The sequence below is a fragment of the Ursus americanus genome, chromosome 20 (assembly GCF_024610735.1).
Source record: "Ursus americanus isolate L20-20 chromosome 20, mUrsAme1.1.p, whole genome shotgun sequence".
NCBI lineage: Eukaryota > Metazoa > Chordata > Mammalia > Carnivora > Ursidae > Ursus > Ursus americanus.
In genome coordinates, this window is record NC_142146.1 from 46,083,253 (window position 1) to 46,101,944 (window position 18,692).

General features: G+C 39.8%; 2 protein-coding genes across 11 annotated transcripts in view; one reads left to right on the forward strand and one right to left on the reverse strand.

The window, feature by feature from the left end:
• MED12L (mediator complex subunit 12L) overlaps positions 1-3,648 on the forward strand; it is a 318,600-nt gene extending 314,952 nt beyond the window's left edge. For all 10 annotated transcript variants that reach the window (XM_045812551.2, XM_087870287.1, XM_045812561.2 and 7 more), the window contains one exon: positions 1,818-3,648. In XM_045812551.2, the coding sequence (XP_045668507.2) occupies positions 1,818-1,870 (53 nt within the window). In that variant the 3' untranslated portion in view covers positions 1,871-3,648. The remainder of the gene's footprint in view (positions 1-1,817) is intronic.
• Positions 3,649-5,542: 1,894 nt separating this feature from the next.
• The window catches only part of IGSF10 (immunoglobulin superfamily member 10), a 50,968-nt gene continuing 37,818 nt past the window's right edge, over positions 5,543-18,692 (reverse strand). Inside the window, exons 6-8 of the mRNA XM_045812538.2 lie at positions 12,524-16,849; positions 11,124-12,024; positions 5,543-7,621 (exon numbers count right to left, since the gene is read on the reverse strand). Coding sequence (XP_045668494.2) covers positions 5,713-7,621; positions 11,124-12,024; positions 12,524-16,849 — 7,136 coding nt within the window. The 3' untranslated portion in view covers positions 5,543-5,712. The remainder of the gene's footprint in view (positions 7,622-11,123; positions 12,025-12,523; positions 16,850-18,692) is intronic.

An 18,692-nucleotide genomic window follows, 5' to 3' on the forward strand; every position in this document is an offset into this window, starting at 1 on the left:
GAATCCCTCCTGTGCTGCTGTCACAGGACAGGAGATATTTTTAGAAATGGGAGCCAGCCCCCTGTGATGCGAAGAACATTGGCCTGAGAGTTAGGAAGTCTGAATTCCGGTGCCAACTCTACCGCCATTATCTGGATCGTGTACTTTTTCCTCCGTGCAGTGAGGAGACTAGTGGGAGTGGCAGTTTCTCCTGGGTCTCTGGTTATGTGACTTGGACATATGGAGTGAAGACCAGCTAGTCCTAAATACAGCTGTGCAACTCTGGTAGGATACTATCAGGAGGAGGGTCAGTTAGGACTGAGGGGCAGCTTGGTTTTGGTCTTCAGTTTCTGCCTGGCTGCTGTCCATGTTGATTTCCTGGCAGAGGAAGTGCCCCTCATATACCTTGTGTCTCTACCAGGGCATAACCAAAGTCTTCCCCTCTCCCCCTTGTTTTCCCTTCTTTTTCCTTCTTTTTCTTTCTTTTCTTTAAAAATATTCCCCCTTTTTAGCCTCATTTAATTTGTTAAATCACTTAAATTTGTCTTCTTTTCTAACTACTGTTTAACAGGTGTGGTCTATTACATGTATGGTTAATATTTCATTGTTTTTATTCGAGAGTTATACTTTCACATGGCTGAAGAGAGAATATAATTTTAAGGTAGAGACCACAAGCTTCTATTTTAGATTTTTTTCTAGTGTTTAGAAATAAGTACCTATGTTTGTATGCAGTGGCACCTGTTTGGGGAGTTGTATCTATTATTTCCTGTTTCCCAGAGCTCATGATATGCAGTTTGTTTGTTTGTTTAATCTGTCCTTTATGGATAACTTTCTTGGACCCAGGCACTATTATTACATATATGAATGCACTTAATTCCTAAACTTCCCAGTGAATGAAGGTATTACTATCGCCATACTATAGATGAGAAATAACTAAAGAGAAGGGAGATTGACTCATTTGCCCAAGGTTATTCAGCTAAAAGTAAGGGCAGAGTTGGGACTTGAGTTTGGATGGTCGCCTTCCAGAGCCTACCTCTTAACCACAGTATATTCTGCTCCTGATATTAGTTAGCACTTACGCCAGCCTGCTTCGTTGAATTGAATAATGGCCACTAAGTTGAGTTGCCCACTGCACAACTCCAGAGGGTTCCTTTTGTATCATAACCCATGTGAATGGAGCCGCTTATTTGCATAGTCCCACCAGAGTTGTGGAAGCAGTAGTTATTTCCAAGTCCCTGACATTTTTTTGTGCCTACTGTTCTTTAGTTTTTCTGTGTTTGTGTGTGTGTGTGCACGCACATGTGTACATATATACATAGGCACACACCTGAGTCAACACACATAGCCACTCTTGCATGTGTAGACACCCTTACACACGTCTCTCTTAACATCTTATATGGCTATTTGCAGAAAATTATCCTATTTCATGCCACTTCTCTCACTGTAATGTCTATGTCCGTGTTAAAGTAAAATCTCTGATCTGCTTTTATAAAAGTTTTCAGAACTTTCAATATTTTACAGTATAGTCCTTTTGTATGTTAGTATTGCGTTGTTTCTTAGTTTAGAGACAGAGACTTTAGAGGCGCTGGTTCCTCTCCGAAGGTTTTGTGCTGGCAGGTGTGGGACTCTGATGTAGAGCTGGTGCCCCTGTGGAATGAAGGCAGTTACGGTGTTCAGACCTTACCACTCAGGTCCCTGGACGAGCGTGCACTCCCTGGCCGGTCTGTCTGTTCTCCTCTTCTTGAGCCTGGTACTGAGAACAGTTGACAAGAGGGTAGCATCTATCTATGGCATAATTTTGCATCTGCGATTTTATTTGAATTTATTTTTCTCATTAGGTAACCAGCCACAGCAAGGAGTGACTCCCTATGGGCATCCATCACACTTCTGAATCTGGAAGAGGACAAGACATAAAGTTTTATGTTTGCACTGAAAAATAGAAAATCAAATTTAATGCATCAGTCATCTTTAGAAATGTCCCTTTGTTCTCTCCTTTCTTTGAAGTTTTCCTATATTTTGTGCTACATTTCATATAGAGGTATTTAAAACAAGAAAAGGAGGAAGTGTGGTTTGGGGTTTTTTTGGTTAAATTCAACTTTAAAGTAGGTATAAAAATGTGGATCATGTGAGCCTACTCCAGGAAGAGCACGGTAGGAGATCTTTTGAAATTGGTGCTTTTTTTTGAATCTCATAGAAAGAATGAATTATGGTGGATTTAAAATATTTATGTATTCATTAATGATGAAGTTTGTTGTTTTCTTCTCTCCCCCCCCCCCCCCCAAACTGTGCTGGACCAAACTACTGATTTGAAAGGCATGTCGGATCTTGACAGGAGAGTAATCCATTTATTCTGCTTTCACCCTTGATGGTGAAATGGACATCTATTTGCATTGCTCTGGTTTGAAATGTTTGTAATTTCATAAGCACTTTATAAACTTTGTTCTTATTTATGTAGGGTTTTTCTTTGCTTTTGTTGTGGTCAAAAGGTGCTGAAACAGATTGTTGCTTAGTACTTAAACTTTGTAGACCAAGAACTTCAACCCAGGCTTCTGTGAGAGCTACCCTCAGATACGTGGAAGCCTCTTAGAAGTAGCCGTACTCGAATTTGTTTTCAGTGGCAAGAGCATTGACCAGAGTCTTTGTGAAGGTACAACATGTCAATTCTAAAGCCCGAAAGAACCACAGTGGAATTGTTCCAACTATTTATTGCCACATTTGGCAGAAATGACTCTTGGTTCTCCTGAACCTAATGCCAACTTGAGAAAAAACAATCTTGCAGCTGGCCTGAGATTCCACAGTGCTCACACTTGACGTGGTTTCCAGAGAATCTGGCCCCCGAGTCCAGAAGGCTCTGGTTTTCATAAAGATGTATTTGCTGTTTATTTTGTATGGTAAGTATTTGCTATTTTGAATTTAATTATTAATGTTGGTGTCAGTCTTGGTTGTGTATTGCATATACTGTATTTATAAATTGGTGCAAAAAGCACAAGTAAATTATACATCAAATTTATTATAAAGAAATAGTAACTATTTTAACTTTGTTCAAGTATGTGGTAATTTGCTCCTATTAGAGTAAAGAAAAATACAGTAAATTATTATCAGTTTGTGTAACTTAAGAGTATTCCATATAATATTTTTTTAGATTTAGATGCATAAAATTTTGAATGTGAAAATTGCAGGGCATTTTAAAACATGTGGGGGATATTTTCCCATGTTTTGTGTTCATTCATTTTCTTTTGCCATATGATTTTACATGTAACGTAGTTGAGCATACTGTGAATAGATTTGTCTATAATGAGCAAACCACGTAGAACTACTTTTTTAAAATGTAGCTAGTACGACTTTAGACTATTTCTTTTGCAAATCATTATATAAATAATTTATATCCTCCTAGGTGAGTTACTCATTGCAAAGTTTGACTCATGCAAACGACCTCAAATACATGTCCGCTTACTTTGCTGTGGCAGCGTCCCTGTGAACTGCTTTGTACACTGTGAAATAGTTCACTCCAGCCTGCTCATTTCATGTTTACTCTGGGCTGGAAAAGACTTTGCCAAAACATTAAAGACCATTCTTTACACGGAATTAACATACTCTATCTGCTTTCAGAAGACAGATCTTTACATTTCAGCTGGTTTTGTATATCAGGTTTTGGGGTTTTTTTTTTTTCCTCTTGAGAATCATACGTAGAGACCATGAAGTTATTTTTCTTCAAAGTAATCTATCCATATAATGATTGCCTTGGCAAAACAACCGAAATGTGAATGTTGTGCCTAGTGAGTGAGTCCTGTTCCATCCTGAGTTCCTTTTCAAGAATTATTGGTATTTAAAATGCCAGTTTTCAGTTTGAACCATATATTTTTATAGTTCAGTATCGCAAACAGCAGTCATATTGTTTCAAGAATGAGTGTTATTATAATTGCATAGCGTTCGTATGCACTTTATATTTTGCATAAGGTAGTGAAATTAATTTATTAATAATCATTTTGCACATGAAAGCTGTGGGGTGTACTTTTTTTTCTTGTTATGTCCTTTTCTTTTCAGGTGACAAAGCTAAGTCATGGTAAAGCCCTATAGTTCAGATTCTATGGAAAGTTGAGGAAAAACCTAGGACTGGCTTACCCCTGTGCATTATAAAGAGAACAACTGGAATTTTTTAATCTAGTCTTAGCATATTTCCTTCCACTTAATTCCACATCCTGAGAGGTTTTTTTCTTAGCAAGTGCATTAATTTGCATTAAAATGATCACGAGGGAAAGCCCTATCCTTTGACACAAGCTGGTAATTTGCTTTGTAAGATAGGAGATTATCTTTGGATAAGATGGAGACCTCCCTTCCCTTTAAAAATACTTTGAAATTGAATGTAATTGGGCTTCAGAATCCCTTAGACATACTTGTTTATACTCTAGTTTCATTCCTAATAGCTTCCATTTGTCAGTCTTATTTACTCCTTTTGGCCGGGAAGTGGAAGGAGATCACGGTGAGAATGAGTATCCTTTGACCTCTTGTGGCCACAGGGTACCAGCATCAGAGATAGTAGCTCTTAGATGGAGCTGCTGACAGTTGGTGTGATGGAAACACAATGAAGTAAGCTCCCCTGTGTCTCAGCTCATCAGCAGGGGCTAACATAGTTCTGTTTTGTGTGCTGAGATATCCAAGCAAGACCTATGGCATTTTTTTTCCACTTTAAATAACTGGCAGATATTTGAATCAATTCTGGATAAATTACACTGGAACATCCCAGCTTCTAGAATTAGAAAAGATGAATCATAATGTCCCCCAAATCAATTCACCTTGAATTACAAAAAGCAACATTTTGTGTAGGTTTGATCAAATTTTAAGGTACAATGAAACTTCATTATATGTATTTATGTATTCTAGACCTTCCCATTGTCCTCTCCCATAAACAATTGTCACTTAATGAATGAAATAACATGTTCATAAAAAAGTGGTTCTTCCTCAGAATATTTTCCTTATAAAGAGCTCCAAACCAAGGATGCCTGTGCTAGATTTTGAAGTGATGAAGTTTCATTGTATTTTTGAAGCCTTTTTAATGAGTTTCTTTCGATAACGAAGTAATCAACCCCCTTTTCACTTTTTATGATGTGTAGGTGTTAAGTTGCTTTTTACATGTATTTTAAATGCAGTTATTAAAACATTTTTGTATTCCCCATCAATGAAAATTTTCAGTGTACACATAAGAGAATCATAATCAAAACCATTTGGAGCTTATTTTCTCTAGGTTCTACTAAAATATTTCTAAACAGCCACAAAATACCTGTACATTAAAATGGTAAATTTACAATCAAGACTGCAAATTTAATCTTTTCCATTGTCTCTCTTCTCAGTGCCATGCTGGTAACATTGATAGAAGGTGGACACTAGGCAACTGGTAGAGAAAGAAAAAAGTCCATTCTTTAATGAAAGAGTTCAGATACATTAGCCATTTGTTATTTTATGGTGGACAGTTTTACCTTAATGTTCATTGTTATTTGTTGGCAAAATAAAAGTGCCTTAAGTTAAAAGTTTGTTTGGAGATCAATTAACGAAATCACTATCAGTCATATTGCATTTATTTACAAGTCTTTTTTTTTTTATTTTGCATGTCCATTATAAATTTAATATTGTAAATGTACTCAAATTCATTTACATGCCTATGGCTGCCTTTGATTAAACTTCTTCCAAAAAATAAACTCTGTCCAGATGTTGACTTTGTTCAATTTTTATTTCATGTCAGATTACCTGAACATAAGTTGTTGCATAATCACTACCAAGTGGATTTCTCGCTGTGCATTTGTAGATCCCAGAATCGGAGGTTTGGGGGTTCTGAATGATGAGGGTACCTTGGGGGTGAAAAGGCTCAAGTCTTTGAGTCCCCCCTTTATTTGCCATTGAGAGCAACGAGTGGTCCGGCCGCTCCCATGTGATTTCTGGCTTGGGGATTCCCAGGGCCATACATCGGAGCTGAACAGCTGCTCCTGTCCTTGTGAGAATGCTCCTGGGTATACGATTTGTAATTCGGGGTGGGTAGGCTACAACCATTACTGGGACAGTAATCAGTGCGTGGCCAACGCTATTTTGAGCCGTACAAATGTAGTTGCCTCTGTCATAAGCTGTTGCTTCTTTAATGACTAAGGTGCCATTTTCATGCAATATGTATTTTCCACTACTTTGAGGCCTATCTATTATATAACCACTTGGTATAGTCCATTTAATGTTTGGCTTAGGGCTTCCATCAGACACACAGTGCAATGACAGAGATTCTCCGCTGATACAGTAAACTGTGCCTAATGCGTAAGTAAGAATCACCGGCTTCTGGCCAATTTCTAACACAATTAATTTTTCAATGTAGCCGACTTTATTTCTTGCTGCACACCGGTATTTTCCTGCATCATCCCGAGTTGTTTTAGAAATGATGAAAGAGCCATTGCTTGCTATCAGATACTGAGAAATTTGTGGTTCATTGGGAAATCTCGTGCCATTTGGTAAAATCCAGATTATTTCAGGGGGTGGGTTTCCATCAACAGAACAATTCAATGCCGTGGGCTTTCCAAGCTGGGCAACTATTTTTTCATTAAATGGATTTCTGAATGTTGGTCGTCTTAGCATTTCCAGTACCTCTAACTGTACCACCAGCATGCTCTCCCCTCCTTCGTTCCGAGCCACACAGATAAAATCTGCCGAGTCTGAAAACCTCACATTCCTAATTTCCAAGGTTCCGTTTTTATGGACTGTGATTCTGCTTCCATAGTATGGGGCCGTGAGGAAAATATTGTCTGGCATGATCCACATGATTTGAGGAGACGGTGTTCCTTCAGCTCTGCAGTCAAAGTGTTTTTTGGAATGCCTCACGGCTGTGGCTTTAATGACTGTTTTATTTGTATACAGACCATTGATTAATGGAGGTTGGGAGACAACATCCAGTTTGTACATTTTGGTGTCATCCCCACTGGGATTTCGGGCCACACATACATACTCTCCGGAATCGAGCAGTTTCACTTTGTTGATGGACAAAGACCCGTTGGCATGAAATGTGTACCTATCCTTAGAGAATGAAATCATGTCATGGGAAGGCAGCAACCAAAATATTTTTGGTTTGGGTTCCCCGATGACCTCACAGTCAAGGACCACTGTGTCTCCAGCCTTGATTCTCGTGTCGGTCTTGTAACCCTGCCTGATCCGTGGGGTAGGTGTTATTACTGTTAGATGGACCTTCATTTCATCCTTGCCCAGAGTGTTCTGGGCATAGCAAGTATAATCTCCTTCCTCTGCTATCCCAACTTTGTTGAAGTATAGGGTTCCATTGTCAAAAAGGGTGTACCTCCTGGTCCTGCCGCCACTGTCATCGGCTTGCATTGCATTGTTTATCATCGTTCCGTCGGGCAAACTCCAAGATATCTCAGGCACTGGTGAGCCAGAAGCCTCACAATCAACTTGGAAATCTTTCCCATGAAATACTTGTTTTTTAAAATGTTGCTTGTGATCAATTTTGGCCGGTTTCAGTCGGAGGCTCACATGCATCAGTATCAGATCATCTCCCATTTTGTTTCTGGCCACACACAAGTAGTCACCACCATCCTTTTCTGTTATTGATCCAATAAACAAGGACCCATTTGGGTAGACATGGATGCGGCTGCCCATTCTAAGGAGAGAAGAGACGGATTTGAGTGTGCAGCTAGTCGCAAGGGGTGAGGGGAGTTGTCCTTATTGACATAGGATTCGCTTTATAGACATTTCCTTAAATGGTTGCAATAAAATTAAAATCAGTACTGTCTCCTAAGCCATTTCCCAACGGGAAATTGTCTAACTGAACAGTTACAATTTAGTGAAATGAAACTCCTTTACAATGGTGATTTGGAAGATACAATGCTGAGAATGCTGGAAATAATGGATACCTTAGACACAGGACTTTCTTGACCATTTTATGTATCAAATGATTGTTTTGTGATATGTCAGTAAAGAACTTTCATGCATACTTGGTTCAGAAGAGATGCCAGATTATATTTTTTTTTGAAAAGATTAACAAAATAGAGTTCTTTGGTTACGAAATAAGTTCTACTTTGCTATAAAGAGAGAAAGTGCCAATGTAAGACTCATTAGAAGCCTGCTGTTGCATCTGACTTTTGCGGGCAACTGTAAAGTGACTGGTCTGCATTTTGTCAACCTGTGGACAGCGCCGTTTTTCTCCCTGAAGTCATTACACAGCATGCCGTTACCACAGTGAGCCACCAGGTGGCACATCTTTCCTGATACAACCAAATTCAGCTTTTCAGCAAGACCAGTGGAAATTGAATTGGTGCTAAAACCGGGATCAAGAACACCTATAAAAGAACATCACATATGTTTTTCTTCTTATTTTTTGGCAATGTGCTAAAAGCAGGTAAGTGAAAGTGGAGAGGAAAGGGGAGACAGCCTTTCATAGGATAGCGGCTAACCAAGTCAAACAGCCCAAGTCACTTTTCATTCTTCAGCAAACAAGTATGGAGAGTATTGTGTGGCACATTACAAAAGGTACTGTTCTTTTTAAATCTTTTTTTTTTTTTTTTTTTTAAGATTTATCTATTTGACAGAGAGACAGCCAGTGAGAGAGGGAACACAGGCAGGGGGAGTGGGAGAGGAAGAAACAGGCTCCCAGCAGAGGTGCCTGATGCGGGGCTGGATCCCAGGGACCTAGGTTCATGCCCTGAGCCAAAGGCAGATGCTCAATGACTGAGCCACCCAGGCGCCCCTGTTCTTTTTAAATCTTTAAGTAGTTCCTCACTATATAGCCGGAAATACTTTATTTAGAAAGCCTTAGTATTTAGATACTTAGATAGCCTTAGTAACTTGCCTCAGGTCTCAAGGCTGGTTCTCAAACTGCTTTCTTTGTCACCATGCTACACTACCATCTGATATTCTTTCCTAATGCTTTACAAAAGCACTGACTCAGATGCATATGAAAATCATTTACGGAGTGTGAGTCCCACCTCCAGAATTTGACTTACTTGGGGTGGAGTGTGGCCGAGGCACCAAGATTCTGAGTTTTCCAATGATTCGCGTGTGCAGCCAAGTCTGAGAACCACTGCTGTCAATATTGGCTCTCAAAAACCATCCTGCATCAGAATCACATGGCGTCTGCACTCATTTAAGATGCATATTTCCAGGCTTCATTTTTCAGAGCTTCTGATTCCCTAGATCTGGCCAGGGATCTGGGAACCCACTGAGGAATGAAGGTCCCAGGCGACCGTGACGCTTACAAACAATAAAGTTTGAGAACCAGTCTCAAATTTTAGCAGGCACTAAAATCACCTGGAAGGCTTTTAGAAACACAGATCGCTTGTTAGAATCGTTTTCTGATTCACTGAGTTCTCAGGCAAGGCTAATGCTCCTGGCAGATAATCTCAACACATTGAGAGTGACTTTGTCCCGCCCCTCAAATCTGATGTCTTTGGAGGTGGTAATATAGCAGAAGAGACTATAGCTGTTTCTTTTTATAAAGTGATATTTTTAAAGAGAAAGTTTACTTTTCAAAGTAGTGTGTTCCCCCAAGTAAAAGAAATAGAGCTCTTTATGAAGATTAATGCCCAGGGAAGCATCTGTAGTCCTTCTAAAGCAATGCTCCTCAGACTTGACTGAGGGCGTGATTCCTCTGGGTATCTTTCTAAAGTGCAGATTCTGACTCAAGTCTGGGGTGGGACCTGAGGTTTTGCTCTTGTAACAAGCTGCAAGATTCTGAAGAAGAGGAAACCATTCTGTGCTGAAACAGGTCACATATGTTGAAAGTACTGGAGATAGACTGGTAGGTGCTCTGAGTCTGAGACCATTTAAAAATCCAGAAAAGGCTTTTTGTTTCAGGTGACAAGTCGGCTTTAAGAATGTGACCTGCTTTTGCTTATTCTGGTCATGGTGGAGTAGACTCATAAGCATAGCTATGATGACTGTTTTCTCATTTTTAGAATCTAAAATGCAAACTTTAGAAGCTATGAAATGGAAACAGCAGGACTTTCTTTTTCTTGCAATATATTACCCCTTTTATTTCAGTTGATTTCTCTAAAGTTTCTAAGTAAAGAATATTCTTGCCTTTTTGAAATTAGTGGCAAAACAATAATTGAGGTGTTCAGTTAGCAAACAAGTTGAGTTTCATTATAAAAGAAAAATGCCAGTACCTCTGGTGGGCCCATGGTAGCATCTGTGATTTTTATTTATTTTTTTAAGATTTATTTGAGAGAGAGTGAGAGTTGGGGGAGAGGCAGAAAGAGAGAACTTCAAACAGACTCCCCACTAAGCACAGAGCCTTACGGGGGGGCTTGATCCCATGACCCCAAGACCATGACCCAAGTAGAAATCAAGAGTCAGCCACTCAACCGACCAAGCCACGCAGGCGCCCCATCTGTGATCTTTATACACTCCATTGCCTCTTCCACCATTTGGGCAATCTGTCCCATAAATACTTCCCCCAAATAAAATATAAACAACCTACTTAATTTCTTTGCTGTTTACCTCTGAAGGATCTGTTGGAATACCTGGTCAAGATTTATTCTGAGATACTAATAATGTGTTTTAGAACACTCTCCAGACTTCCTTTGGGTCAACTTTTTAAAACATTCCTTAAATTTGTTCATGTCTCTTGATATTTTCCAAAACTGACTTAGCATCCAGTAAGTGTTTTAGACCTTTTCCTTAACAACCCAAATTTTGAACTTTATCTGTTATTCACATCACAGGTGTAATGCCTTCTATACTTCTTGCATTGTAGATTTTGCATGGGTAGTGGAAATTGTATTCAAAATTACATAGAACCTTGATTGCATTACAAAATCCCCTCCTCTTTTTGGAGAGAGAAATTATAAATACCTTTCCGCAGTTACCATTTTAAAGCTGTCACAAGTATGAGAGCAAATGAAATTCTTAATTTGCTTTTAACTATGTAAATTTAATAAGAATTGAATAGCTGGCCCTTAAAGTTAAGCATGTAAGAAGCTTGGTTTTTATATTTAACATTAAACTCAAAAGGATTAGGTCTCTTTAGAAGGAGTTACTTTTATATGCAGAGTCTATGAGCTCTCTGAATCTGCTGCTGGCCTCACCGTATCACTTTTTCCATTTCAGAAACTGTACAGCTAAATAGATAAAGAAGATAATCTCAACACAAAGGTATGGTTTACCTGTGCCACTGGTCAACAACAGCCTTGGATGGTAGCCTCCAGATTATTTTGGGTTTGGGTTCCCCAATGGCTGAGCAGTTCAGTAGTAATTTGTCCCCAAAATTCACCTCAGTCCACTTCTGGGATGCAAATTCTATCCTGGGGGTGGTTTCTCTCTCTTCCACTGTAAGAATTACCACTCTTCTCTCTGAGCCAGTGGAGCTGGTAGCAATGCATTCATAAGTGCCCCTGTCTGAAGAGGCTACATTTCTTATATACAGAGTCCCATTTGAAAATAACAGCAACTTGGAATTTATAAACTGCAGTGGTTTCACTTCAGTGCCATCAGAGAGGACCCAGTGAACACTGGGCTGAGGAGTTCCTTTGGCAGTACAGGGCAATTTCAAACTTTCACCCCAAGTCCCTACAATGACTTGCCTCTTTTGCTCTAGAATAACAGGTGGGGCTGCAATGACTTGTACTTTGACCAGCAGTGAATCCTGGCCAGCTGAGTTGCTGGCCATGCATTTGTAAAAGCCCCGGTCATAAATGCTGAGATTGTTGATGATCAACGTTCCATCAGATGTCACCAGGGCCTGCCTATTCCCCTCAGATGATTCTGAAACCACTGTTTGGTTTGCCAGAACCCAGGAAATTGTAGGACTTGGTCTACCTTCAGCTCTGCACTTCAACTCCACGCTGCTTCCAGAGTGGACTGTGATCTCTTTGGTACGTCTATCCAGGATCCTGGGGGGATAGGAAACCACGGACAACATGACATGAAGGCGGTCAGTGCCGAGTGGATTGGATGCTGAGCACAGGTACTGTCCACGGTCCTGAATGTCCACCCTCTGTATGGACAGGGTGCCATTGGGTAGCACCTGGAATCTGCTATTCTGTTTCCTTTTAGATATATCAAATCCTGATGAGAAGAAAGAAATCTGTAGTCATTGGTCATCAAAGATTAAATAGAAAACAAATTGTTCAAGGGGAAGTCTCAAGAGGAAAGCTTTGGGGGATGCGGTTAGGCTACTGAGAGCAAATATATTTAAAATTAAAATTACGACACTTAGTGTTAAGAGTATTAAAGTTATTCCTGGAAGCTTTTTATTTCCATAATTTTAATTTAAAAAACCGTATGGTTCAACATAATGACCCTTCTCTTTTTCAACTCATATTTCCCTGTATCTGCTTTAAAGCATTACAAAAAATGTTCTTAATTAACATGTTTTAAAACCTAATGCACAAAAAAAAGTTATGCAGCAAACGTCAAATGAGAATATCAACAGTTTCTGTATCCTGGAGAGATTTGGAAGTGGTGTTGATTCTTTGGATGTGTAACCCCAAAACATAACATACTCTTTTCCTTGTTTTGTGACTAAAGAATACTAAGTGTAAAAAAAAAAAAAAGTTTCAGGTACCTGATGAGACTCTGGTCCAGTGGATGGTGGGCAGGGGATTTCCAACAGCCTCACAAGGAAGAAAGGCATCTGAGTCAGCAGGAACAGTAAAACTTGCTGCTTTTCCTCCAACTATTCTGGGCCTTTCAAATATATTCCTAGACAAAGAATCAAAGGGAAGGAGTTCAGAGGTTGTTATTTTTTGAACTGGTGTGTTATCAAAGTCATTTTTCTTTGCAGTCTTCTGAATATCCCAATTTGAAGCGTGAGTGGTGTCCTCTGGCAAGCCTGGAGTGGGCAAGAGGCTCACTATTGGCGTTTTGCCTTTTTCAGCAATTTCTGGGTATGACTTGTGCCAGAAGTGGTTTTCTGACCAGGGAGAGGAAGTCAGTTTAGAATTCTGTGGTTTAACTGTTATTAGTGCTGGCGTAGAAGTAGAATGAAACAGATAGGGGTAGATAAAGTGGGTGGTTCCAATTGTGACCTTGACATTTGGGCGAACTTTGGGAGATGTTGCAACCTCTGCTGCTAATTGCTGTGGATTAGCGTTGTGCCTAGAGTATTCACGTGGCTTGACCATTGTATTTGTCATCCTAAAAACGGGAGTTGCCATGTTGTCTGTGACTGTACTTTGATTACTCAAGGGATGGGAGGTGGGAATTGGCATTGGAGCAGCGCTGCTACTCAGGAATGGTGGCATGGTTGAGTGTCTAATGACTGTGTTCCTAGTTGTGGTGCTGTGGAGCAGTTTGCTGGACAAAGTGATTTCGGAAACAGTTTTGCTCTTCAAAGTCTGAGTATTCTCTTGGGGTAGTTCTTCAATTACATCTGTCAGAGTAAGCGTTCTTGGATAAAGATCCATTGTGCTTGAAATTGCTTTCATGTTTTCTAAGGGAGAATGAGTGAAAGCAGAGATACTGGGCTTGGTTGAAGTTTCAGTTGCAGTTCGATCAGGAGGTGTCATAGTAGTGGATGCAGTGAAGCCAGAACTCTGACTGGGAGAGGAGTGTGGGTCATTCCTGTTCCTCTGAGGCTCATTTTTTCTTTGTATGTTTCGTGTGCTGGGTCTGGCTATTTGGGTTTTACTGATAATGACTGATGCAGGGGCAGTAGGAGAAACTGTCAGCCTGGCTGTCTGCATTGATATGAAATTGGTACTTGATTCTTTGCTTGAGATATTAAGAGGTGTAGGGTAAACTGGTGGAAAGAAGAGCTTCTTCGTTGTTGGGAGGCTTACTGGACTGTGTGTTTCAGTGATATTCTGGTGAATTGTAGCTGTTGTTATAGATGGAAATTGCATCACGCTTGCTGAGACTGTTGTGAAATGGAAAGGGAAAACTTTATCTGTGGGTAAAGCAGGAGATATATTAGTAAGCACCGTGGCTGTGTTTTTTGGTGAGCTAAATTGACGTTGATTCTTTAACCTCTCTTTTTGGACATGGTTATTTACAAAGATCTGATGCCAGGGAATTTTCCTTCTTAAAAATCTTGTAACGGCTGTAGTAGTAGACATAGATGGCTTGGTAGTGGGATATGGAAGTGGTGATATAATCATTGAATCTCTTTTAACTTCATTGCTATTAGACACACTTGGGTAACCAGTATTTGTTATAGGAACTTTTTCCACAGGTAAGGATTTGGGGGAATGAGTCATAACTGCATCAGTTGGAGTCACTTGGGTACTTTCAGCACCGAAATATATTATTGTGGGTATTGTTTCCTCAATATTTACACTTGGTTTGTTCTCAAATAGTAATGATGGATTGTGGACTAAAGTTGTAGACTCTTCTGTGACTTTGGCAATTTCAGCTTCGGTGCGCATGATGGGGGAAGAACTTGGAAAAGACAGTGCTGCCTCAGCAGTGGTCAGCCTTTCCCTGGGAGAACAGGATGGGCACACCACATTGACCTCTGTGGCTGAAAATGCAGTAGTGCTTTCTTCAGAAGAAACTCTGAATGTTGGTCTCACAAAGCCATATCTATACTGTCGAAGAATTGGAGTTCTATATGGGCTGATAATTCGACCCCTACCCCAAATTTTCCTCCGTCTTCCAAAGCGCCTGGATGTTAGTGGGATGTTAGTTGTACTATTTCTAGGACTCTGTGACTGAGAATGAGCAGCAGTGTATGGGCCTGAAGGTATCTCAGAGGTGCCAAGCTTTTGAGTAATGTATGGATAGAGGTGATTGCTCCTGGGGTCACTGACTCCTGTTACAGATATCCGATGACTATCTGTGGCTTTGCCGTTAGCATTACTCAGCATTTTGATATTGACATCTTTGCTCACAGTCCCCACTGCTATTGGGAATGTACTTTGTAAATGCTCTTTTTCCCTCCCAGTGTTGTCAGCTTCCTGAAATTGCATTGCGTCAGGTACTAGAGGAGAGATGGTGGAGAAATTTTCATTGGTTGTGCCATGAATTTTGCTTGATAAGGTTGGGTTTACCTTCTTTGACATGGCTGTAGTTCTAATAGGAGATAGTTTGAAATCTATTGGTTTTTCAGGTGGTAGTATTTGTGAACCCACAACTGGAGAGACTTCAGTGACAGCAGTTATATTTGTCACAGGGCTATCAGGTATTTTTCTGGAATTAGCGATCACTGTCCTAGCCAGAACACTAGGAGCCTTAGTTGCCAGGACCGTAAATTCCTCATCTGGAGGGAGCATGCCTGAAGAGTCTGTTTCCTCACCAGGTATCTTCAGGAGCTGGGTGACCACTGGAGGGGGGCTTACCGTAGTATTTTCTTGCTTCTCTGGCATAGTATTCTTTTTAGCTTTCTCCAAAAGTGCTGCCCAGTGTCGTGGGTCAATTCTCTGAGCAGAGGAAGGGAAGGGCCGCCTGTGCTCTCTAAAATGTCGATTTGGTGAATCTCCTCGCCGCCGGTGTATTGACTCACGATAGTTGTGCTTTTTGCTTGTGCTCAGGACTTGTTTTCCAGTCTCAGCTCCCACTGGAGCAGATGTAGGGAGTTGCACAGCTGGTGGGTCCTTAAGATGAGCAATGGGATTGGGCTCATCAAGTCCAGATCCATATGTTTCCACATTATGCTCTACTGGCTTTTGCCCTTTTGTTTTGACTGAAACTTGGTTAATCAAAAAGTCAACCCCTGATGGGTTGGCTGCTACACAAAAATAATAACCCTGGTTTTTTTGAGTGACGTGTAATATTCTTAGTGTGCCATTGTTAAGAATTTGCTTGTCTCTGGAGGACTGATAAAGCACCGTGTTTCCTGGAAGAACCCAGCTAACGGAGGCATCTGGGATACCAGAAGAATGGCATGGAAGGTCAAGTGTTTCACCAGTGAAAACTGTATAATGAGCCCCGTTTTCATGGTAGGCTTCTATGGAGGGCTCCACCACAGTAATTCTATAGGTGAGAATATCTGCATCATCATAATTGGTGCTTATGCAGTGGTATATACCTGTGTCAAAACTATCAGCCATCTGGAGTTCTAGTTTTCCACTTTTGTCTATTAGGATTCGTCCATCCTCACTAACATAAGGGGCTCTCACTTTACTCCCATCAGCCAGAAGCCACTCCAGATGTGGGGTAGGGTCTCCTTGGCCTGGGCATTCTAGGCTAATGGTCCCACCAATCAAAACAGTGTGTTCCAGCTTAGTATTGTTATCTCTGGAAATCATGGTCCATTTGTGTTTCACTGGCCTTATTTCTGCCCTTGGTAAAGTGACTTGAATATCACTGGAGTACTGGATGTGCAGTGTGCTGAGTGTGGTGGCCGTTCTATTTAGCTGCAAGGAGATTTGGTCTTGCATTAACCAGGGGGGATCTATTGTGAGATCAGCCTCTATGTCGGTAAAGATGTCTTCAGGTTTCGGAGCCACCTGTTTATATTTGTAGCAGCGTTGTGGTGTTTCAGTGAGCAAGTGGCTCCTTTCTAGAATTAGAGGAGAATCACTGTACAAAGCCAGAACTTGCCACACTTGCTGAATGTGATTGTTACCTATGTTACACACCAGAAATGTTGAAAATGATGTATTTAGCATGATATAGTCATTTTTTTCAGTGAATGCAATGGATGATGTCTTTGAGGGTTTTTGGATACTGCAGACCATGTTAGCTTCATTTCCAAACTGATCTGTTATATTCAAAGTGAGGGAGCCAAAGGGTGCCATGAAATCTTGGGGAGAGATGGACACAGGACTGCTGTCTTCCAGAATAGTCAGGCTCTTTAATTTCAGGGATGGATCGATGGTTGGCTTGGCACACAGGAAAGCTGCAGCTGGGACCATAGCTAAGGGCATGCCTTTAGAGGTCCTGGGGTTCATGCAAAGTGGACATTGTTGAGGACTGGAAGGACTTCTGTCTTTTTTGCATTTTATTATATCTAGGAAAAATGACAATTGAGTTATTGCCAGCTGTGGCCTCTTTACATTTGAACATTTAAAAGAAATAGCTTTTGCTAAAATTTGAAAGAACAATTTGGAATTTTAGTGTTTAATAGAAAGTTTCCTAGTTTTTTGTCTTTAGGTTGATTTCTAAAAAGATATTGTCTATATATCCTGCCACAGTATTTTATCTGTGGTCACAAGGATTTTTGTCTGTCTGGTTGATTGCTCTATTTCCCATACCTAGCAAGTGCCTGATATATATTTGGTACTCAGAAAATACTACCTAAAAGAATAATTACCTTATACAGGGAAACTTTTTATGTTTCTCACTTTTTACTAAGAGTAGTAGTAATTTGGTTCTATTTCCTCATTTTAATGTTTTAAGGGTCATAGAACTTCATTGTCCTTTAAAAGATTAAATGTTTGGTAGAATTCACAAACAGGTTAAGAAGAGTTAATACCTATTCTCCTCAAACTATCCCAAGATACAGAAAAGGAAGGAAAGCTTCCAAACACATTCTAGGAGGCCAGCATTAACCTTGATACCAAAACCAGACAAAGATACCACCAAACAAGAAAACTACAGGCCAACATCCTTGATAAATATACATGTAAAAATCCTCAACAAAATATTAGCCAACTGCATTTAACAATACATTAAAAGGACCATTCACCATGATCAAATGGGATTTATTCTGGTAACACAAGGATGGTTCAATATTCACAAATCAATCAATGTGATAAACTACATCAACAAAACAAAGGGTTAATATCATATGATCATCTCAACAGATGAGAATAGGAAACATTTGACAAAATTCAACATCTGTTCATGATAAAAACTGTCAACAAAGTGGGTTTAGAGGAAACCTACCTGAAGAGAATAAAGTCCAAATATGACAAACCCACAGCTAACACCATCATCATGGTGAAACAGAACTTTCCTCTAAGATTAGGAACAACTCAAGGGTATCCACTCTCACCACTTTTATTCAACATAGTACTCTTCAGAAGTCCTACTTGCAGCAGTCAGACAAGAAAAAGAAATAAAAGGCATCCAGATTGATGTGGAAGAATGAAACTGTCACTGTTTGCGGATGACTTGATACAACTGTTAGAACTGATCAGTGAATTCAGTAAAGTCACAGGATAAAAAATTAACATACAGAAATTGATTGCATTTCTATACACTAATAATGAAGAGATGAAAGAGAAATTAATAAAATACCTAGGAATAAACTTAACCAAGGAGGTGAAAGACCTATACTCTGAAAACTATAAAACACTGACAAAAGAAATTGAGGGCAACATAAACAAATATAAAGATATTCCATGCTCATGGATTGGAAGAATTAATATAATTAAAATGTCTGTACTAACTAAACCAATCTATGGATTTAATATAATCTCTATCAAAATACCCACATTTTTCACAAACTGAAACATATATTATTATATTTATATGTCACCACAAAGATCCCAAATAGCCAAAGCAATCTTGAGAACGATGAACAAAGCTGGAGGTATCACAATCCCAGATACCAAGATATACTACAAAGCCATAGTAATGAAAACAGGATGGTACTGGCACAAAAATAGACACATAGATCAATGGAACAGAATAGAATGTTCAGAAATAAACCCATACTTATATAGTCACTCTATAACAAAGGAGGCCAGAATATACAATGGGGAAAAGACAGACTCTTCAATAAATGGTGTTGTCAAAACTGGACAGCTACACGCAAAAGAATGAAACTGGACCACTTTCTTACATCACACAAAAATAAACTTGAAGTGGATTAAAGACCTAAATGTGAGACCTAAAACCATAAAAGT